General features: G+C 41.3%; 1 protein-coding gene across 1 annotated transcript in view; it reads right to left on the reverse strand.

Annotated features, from left to right (window-relative positions):
• LAMA3 (laminin, alpha 3) overlaps nt 1-5647 on the reverse strand; it is a gene marked incomplete at its 5' end in the record, with an annotated part of 87356 nt that extends 81709 nt beyond the window's left edge. The window contains 4 exons of the mRNA XM_010282284.1: nt 20-85; nt 2559-2621; nt 4433-4564; nt 5557-5647. Coding sequence (XP_010280586.1) covers nt 20-85; nt 2559-2621; nt 4433-4564; nt 5557-5647 — 352 coding nt within the window. The remainder of the gene's footprint in view (nt 1-19; nt 86-2558; nt 2622-4432; nt 4565-5556) is intronic.
• Between the last annotated feature and the right edge of the window lie 2156 nt (nt 5648-7803).

The following is a 7803-nucleotide window of genomic DNA, read 5'->3' on the forward strand; positions in this document are numbered from 1 at the left end:
AGTCCAGCTATCCCGGAGCGACAAAGACACCTCCCGAGAAAATCGCAGACTTCGGGCTGTGTACCGTCCAAATTGCATTCACACACTGCAAATGAGAAAAGACATCTCAGAGGCAGCCTCTGCACAAGCTCTCTTCTTTCACCTTTCTTTAAATAAAATATATAAAAAAAAGAAAAAGCAACTCCCTGATGCTCAACAGGACCAAAATCTTCCCATCAGATTTATTTTGAGCTTTTATTGATTGCCCACATCACTAGTAAGTCAGCATCGAGGGAGACATTAATGAAAGAGCAAAATAATCTGGCTCAAAGTAACTACTGGGTTCAATATCAGTGTTCCTGCACTACACTTAGCCTGTCCCGACTCAGAGCCTGATTTATCGATCCCAAGTGGTATGCCAACTATTAAAAGTAGTTCCATCCTTTTCTAAGACTAAAATGAAACAATTTATGGCTCTGATTTACAATTTCAGGTGGGAGGCGTTAATAAAATGCCTAAAAAGACAGTACAGAAATGGTTAATAAGTTTTAAAAACAAGTCAGTTTTCTAGCACTGATTAGAAAGGGCAGCTTGGTGCATCAAAGTGAGGTTGCAAACTCAAATTAAACACAATTAAAAAAAAAACAACAAAAAACAAGGATAAGTAACAGAAATGTTCTCAAAGGTATTTTAAATTTCATCAGTGTTACTAAATCCAACCCCAAACTGGAGTCTGACAGCTGCATCACACAGTAGGCAGCAATCAAGGAAATAGGGGCATTTTGAGATAGAAATCTCCCCTCATCACATTTTTCTTCTTTGACTTCTGAGTTTTGGGAGGGCCCCTTATGAACACGTGGCAAAAGAACTTCATCCCTCAATATAAAACTTGGGTCTGTATTTTGGATACACTTGCCAAAAGGGGACGTTTGGCTTACCCTGGCAGAAGGGGTAATGAAAATAACCAGCTGCACAGGTATCACAGGAAAAACCCCAAAATCCAGTTCGACATCTGCACTGCCCGGTATTTCCATCGCAGTCACTGCCCAACGCTCCTGCACCGTGGCACTGGCATGCTGAAGAGCACATTTGTAAAGAAAACATTTGTGGTGTTACGACCTTACAGTTCCTATTTCACTTGGAAGCTGAAGGCTGGCATTTATACGGGAGTGCAGGCTCCAAACATCAAAGAAACCATGGCACTTACGCAGACACTGGCGGCCAAAATACCCTGGTTTGCAGCCACTTTCTAGTTACAACAGGAAAGGAAAAGAAAGAAAGGAACAAAGTTAATGCATAAAATCACACAACTCCTCGTATTTTTGCAGAGAAAAACAGATCAGTGCTTAGTAATCATTACTCTTGAACCAACAAAACTATTTGTATCACCCTTACATGCAAATCTCATTTAATAAAATAATAATCTGTAATCAAGTTTAATCTGCTAGCACAAATTTACAACTTCTATAGACATAGAAGCTTCCACTTAGAGGTAGCTGCCTTTCCTAAGCCTTCACACTCAGATGCTATTTGTTGAAAGTGTTAGTAGCTCAAGATCTGTTTTCTCCTGTTTATATTTATTCATTTTTCTTCGGAGTTTTTTTCCTTCTTCCTTTTAAAAAGAAGTGAGAGAAGGGGATATGCGACAGAGGATACCCAGAGGTCTACCAGGGCAATTATTTTGGATGCTGTACAAAGGAGATAAGTGGTACAGGAGACTGAGGCTTCATGGGTTGTGATGGCAACCGCAGACACTTTCAAGAAAACAACTGGGACTTGTAAATACATAAATAAATTTGTGCTGTCTGCTTATATGTATGTGTCTGCTACATTCACAGAAGAAAACATTTTTTCATTCGCCAACGTAAACTCCAGCTCTATTAAAGCTAATAGAAATAAAGGAGAAGAATGTTGATAGTAAGGTATGAAAAAGGTTTCAAGGATTTTTTAAAATTATTAATCCTGAAAAGCATTACAAGTATGTATATGATTAAGCACTAGCTATGATGATGTCTGCATTCTGCACTATACTAAAAAATATAAGCCTACTGAGGGAATCATTGTATGGATTTCAGTCAGCTTTGCAGTGAGCTAAATAAGAAATATGTAGCGTGCTCAGAAATCAAAGTTCTTCACTGCCAAGGGCAATGTACAGTTTGCCAGGTGCAAAAGGACAGTCCAGAAGCAGAGGCCAGTTAGCCTTAAGAAAGAGATTTACACTGCAAAGCAGCTGACAAGTTGTACGTGTCAGAAAGCCTTGATGGATCTGTTCATAAGAGCACCAAACAAGGTGGTCAGCCTCTTCTGCAGATGTTTGCCGGGGGCTGGTCAAACTTATTCTGATCCATAACTCTTCCTGAAACTAGCCCACTAAACTGTTTAATATGAACATGACAATATGATGAACTTCTGGCAAGAACAAAGGCTCTCTGAAAGATAAATACCAACAGTGGCAAAGTTACTACATAAATCTCCATGAAAGAGCAGGCACCACTGAAACAGTGAAAAACAGCAGTATGAAAAATGTGAAAAGTAGCAAAACAGTGAAATGAGGAAAAAAAAAATCACTAAGAACTTGCCTATTATGTCCCCAGCCACAGCATCTCTTGGATTTGGAGAAGTAAAAGGATATACAGGAATATCTTTAAAACAAAAGAAACAATGAGGTGTATTTGAAACAGGCACATTTATTTCATTAAAAACCATGACAAACAATGAAGTCATCTCCTGACAATATAGATGGCATGATATTCACATGACTCTAGTAACCAGCTTCAGCTTAGTTTTCTTTCAGTTAGGATCAGGATAAGAAACATTTTACTTTTGACCTCCAATTCAGGTACAAACTTCTCTTCCCAAAAGAACAGTATGAAAGGCCAGACACCATTTGGAAATGCTACCAGGCTGCTTCCCTGCTCCCTACCCTTTTGTACAGGAAGTTTTCTTATGCTAGATAGTGTTATGAGAGCTATCTAGGGAGCTCCATATTTATTTCACATTTTCTGCTTCCAGCTGAAGGTCCACCTCCTTCTATTTGGCATTATCACTCACTAGCTGAACTGCCAGAATTCATGTACAGTACATCTTGGGAGCTTTTTGATTTAAGTATCCTCCAGATTAGGAATGGGAAAGACAACTCAACAAACATTCCTCCACTAAGAAGGGATCCAAAGTTGATGAGCTACAAATATCAGTGGGACTTAGGTCAAGGTCTACCTGAGCTGAACTTAATTAAAATTGTTGGATTGCAAACAAAAGGATACATGAGATGTGATAATCTGGAATGTAATGTACAGAGAGGATTTATTCTATCACAGCCATTGAATACAAACAACATTCAAATTTTTACATTGTTTTTTCCTTGTACGGATTTCCCTCTTCTTCCATTTTTATCATGGTACCTCTCTTTTAGTCAGACCTCAAATCCTGCCCCAGGACAACACCAATTTTATCAACTCTCAGAAACATGCTTGTCCTGAGGGCATAAAACATCCCACCAGTGCATTTTTAGAATCTGATCATGGAGTCACAAGCTTTTTTGCAGCAAACACATCTTGATGCTAACATTTTCTTCTCAGTTATTTTATACATAATTTATTCATGGGGAAAGTATGAATTAATTTTCTGAATTCCCAACACAATTTTAATCTCCTTATTTTAAAGTAAAAATCTAATTTTCAATTAATTAATAGCATTAGATAGCATTCTATTACCATTTTCAACACATGGAAGTGCTCAGCAGTTCTTTGTTGCACTGTTTTTTCTAATATGCTTGTTTTCTTTGGATTTACAAACACCTTTCCTTCAGCCACTTCCTACAAAATCTGAAACAAACTGGAACCCTTCCTTCAACCACATACCTGCACCTACCCACAGTCCAGCAAAAATAAGAGTGTGGCTTGAGAGCCTCATGCGCTACCAGGAGAGCCTTTCCAACAGTGTGCAGGTGCTATTTTAAAATTATTTTTATTTATTTTGGAACCCTCCAGAAGCCCATGAGCTTTGTTTATCAGGAATTCAAGTTCCAAGTCCTAAAAGGTGTCAGAGAGAACAACCATTTTCTCCCCTCTTTCTCATTACAGCCATGTTCCACTTCCCAGTCAAAGTGGTCTTTATACCTGAAGACCCTGAGACATGCTTAAACAATTTGTCCAGGGCTTTAGGACTGGAGTTCATGACTTACTGAGAGAGAGGCTGTAGCCTTGACAAAGATGTCTTAAATGAACTCAGAATTGTGAGAATGTAGCACAATCTATTTGATTTTTCAAGTAATCATAATTTTGCAAAATAAACCAGATTCTATTCAGTATTATGACAACTGATTATCAGAACGCGTAACCATGTGAAGCTGAAATGTCAGATGTTTTAACCGAGTCAAGTGTAATGAAAACTGTTAATTCTTTAATGCACATTTAAAACTCTGGAAAAGAGGCATTTTTATTTGTATACTTACAGACACAAAATGGATAACCATAGAATCCATCAGCACAGCGTTCACAGTCTTCTCCCTGGAAATTCTGCTTACAGAAGCAGCGGCCAGACCCTTCCTCACAGCCTTCTGCATGCTCCGAGTTACAACTGCAGGCTAAGTAAGTATCAGCAATTAGGCACTCTTTGGAAAAGAATTAATCTGCCTTTTACAGCAGCACACAATACCATTATAATAGTAAATCTGAGGTGGTGAATGCCTCATTACTTGAAGAATTAACATTTGCATGGAGTTACATATTTTCCAAGTACTTTATATCACCAATTAATCTTTGTGATATCCCTTAGAAGTAAAACTTATTTTCTTAGAGTGTGCATGTTATTACGCCACAGCACTGCAGCAACTATCTTTTCTGTGGCATCTGCTCATCTCTCCCCATGGTCCAGGCTAAGCACCATGCTCCATCCACCTTCCCTTACACATCACGTGCAACACTATGGCAGCACACCATGGCTCTGTTGACTTCCCATTCATTTCAACACCCAAACCATACCTTCCTCCTACCTGTCACAAGGTTCCTTCAGCCTGTTTGTAATTCAACCCCTCTTACCTATACTCAGTTCTTCTTTTTTAAATGTTATATTAGTAATTTTCCTATTGCATTATTTATTTGCCATTAGGTTCAGCACTGCATAAAATAGGAGCAGTCACCCTCATGACCTTTTGAGCTATAGACTAAAATTTTCAAGTGACTAAGAGCCAAAGGATACCTTAAATGTACATCAGAGAGCTAAGAGAAGCAAGGTTACACGGGTAGCACGTAAGAGTGGCTTCTTAGAGGTCATACTGTCTCACTGTGGGGTGTGTAGCAACACCCCAGGCTTATGTGATCCTATCTCCTCAGCAGCCTTTTCTGGCTTACTTCCTCCTATTGTCCTAGTGCTGGTCTGAAGCTTTAGGCTCATATGACACATAAGTTGAGAAGAAAAGGTCTAAAGCAACACAGAAAGTAATTTGCAGTTGTTCTCCAACAACTTTTGGCCACTCTTTCATTCTTCCTCCCCAAAAGATGCATCACATGCCTTGATTATAGCCAAAAAAAACCCAAGTCACCACCATGAGAAGATACTTAATAGAGAAGGACTCACGTATACAGCCGTCAGGAGCTCTTGCTGGAACACCGTAGGGACGATAGTAACCTTTTGCACACTTCTCACAGTTAATACCAGCTGTGTTATGCTGTGCAAAATAAAACAAAAAGAGAATATGAGATAAAGAGGTGAACTTGGACGAATTAAGAAACAATAACATCCTTTACGCTGTTTCTATATACAGCTAAAAAGGATCAGCACAGGAAGAAAATGGAATATGACTGCAGTAAAGACAGCATTCATCATTTGCTGTTCTTTAACCACCTGTCCTCTACAGATGTATGAATCATGGTATTCTCACATAAAGCAGCTGAATTTTATCTTTAAAGCATTACAAAAAAGAGCTATTTTAAGAAAAAAATTAAATCTAGAGGAAAAAAATCTCTTTTCCTTATCACATGATATTTATCCCTTTTTATGCTGCTTTTATCATAACGTATACATCATTCAGGCAACTGCATCATTACTTTTTTCCTCATATTATTTTTTGAATACACTATGTCTAAGACAAGCAACATCAAAATAAACCAAAACCTGGTCAGTCAGCGCAAAACAGAACTTCCATTAGAAAAGCATATGTGTCTGAAAAACCTGTGTTTTAGGCACACAGAAAAACTATCATAAGTAACTTGGACTGCAGCAAAAATATGTAACTCCCCTGCAAACAGAGTCCTGAGCGTGTATCAACTCGTGCAGTAAAGCTCTCCCCTGTGGTGGGGGTGGCAGGAGCCTGCAGCAGTGATGGCATTCACCAGTTCAGCAAATCTTGGTCACAAGGCATCCTGGCGAGCTCGTAGTCTCGTGAGCAGGGAACCGAAGGGCGAAGCTTTGCCCTGGAGCAACCAAAGCGGTTTCCCCAGCTCCCACTCCCTGTTTAGTTCCTCCTTAGGGAGTGTTGCAATTCAGGGCTAAGCAGGGACCCAGCATTTAATGGAGGGACCGATGGGGCAGCTCATGAGCAGGGCACCGAAGATGCTGTTGGGGCTGCTGCTCCTGGTTGGTGTTCTCATTTTGTGCATCGTTTTTCAGTTGTTTCCAGCTCTACCAGGAGCCTCCTCTACCATCATCAGATCTGAGCTACCGCTGGGAAAGGCTGATGCTAGATCAGGGAGGGTGAAGCTCACATTGCACAGCAGACAGAGACACAGCATGGCGGGAGCACAGAGGGGCCCAGCATCTCCACTCATGACTGTGCAGAGCTACTTGGAGATTGTGCAGTGCTGGTCTCAACACATGGTAGGGCACATTCTTTGGAGACTACTGGTGCTAACTCCTGTGGCACATCAGAGGCCACAGGCCAAACAGAGGAGCCATCCTCCAGGAGGTGGATGCCATTGTCCAGGTCTGGGACTGCAGAGAATGCTTGGGCCTCTCCCTGGGGCTTGGGGCAGGTGATGAACCTGAGCAGAGCTCATGGGTAAGGATCAGAGGACAGACCAGCACAGCTGATATTGCAGTAGGTGTGTTACAGACCACCTGAACAAGACAGCAAATGAAGCCTTCTTTAGGGAGCCTGAGAAAGCTTTGGTACTTGTGGGTGACTTTAATCACCTCAATATCTGCCAGAAGGGCAATGCAGCTGGGTGTGAGCAATCCAGAAGTTATTCTGAATGTATCAAAGACAATTTCTGGGTGTAGAGGTCTATGAACTAGTCAGGGGAGATGCTCTGGTCAAACTGGCACCCACTAACAAGGAAGAATTTTTTCCTCCCTCCTTCCAGTTGCAAGCAGTGATAGGAAGAAGCAGACAGGCCCAGCCTATTAATGCATGGCTCCATGACTGGTGCCGCCACCACAGTTTTCGGTTTTTTGATAATGGGTCAGCCTACATGGTACCTGGCTTGCTGGCATCAGATGGGATTAGCCTTTCTCAAAGGGGGAAGAGGGTCTTTCTCACAAGCTAATGGAGGTCATTGGCAGGGCTTTAAACTAGACTTGAAGGGGGAGGGGGATAATATCAGGCTCACCTACAAAAAGCTGTGGGATGACACACCAAGGTTAGAGGGACAGGGTGGTAGCAAGAGCACTCAGCCTGTTGCACCAGAGAAAGACCTCAGAGGAACTAAAGGAGGTTCCTCTAAGAGGGTGACATGGCCAACAGCCCAGCTGAAGTGCCTCTACACAAATGCACACAGCATGGGCAACAAACAGGAAGAGCTGGAAGCCACCATGCTGCCGGAAAGCTATGAGCTGGTTGCCATTACTGAAACTTGGTGGGATGAATCCCACAACTGGAATGTGGCT

The sequence above is a fragment of the Phaethon lepturus genome, unplaced genomic scaffold (genome assembly GCF_000687285.1).
Source record: "Phaethon lepturus isolate BGI_N335 unplaced genomic scaffold, ASM68728v1 scaffold5262, whole genome shotgun sequence".
NCBI lineage: Eukaryota > Metazoa > Chordata > Aves > Phaethontiformes > Phaethontidae > Phaethon > Phaethon lepturus.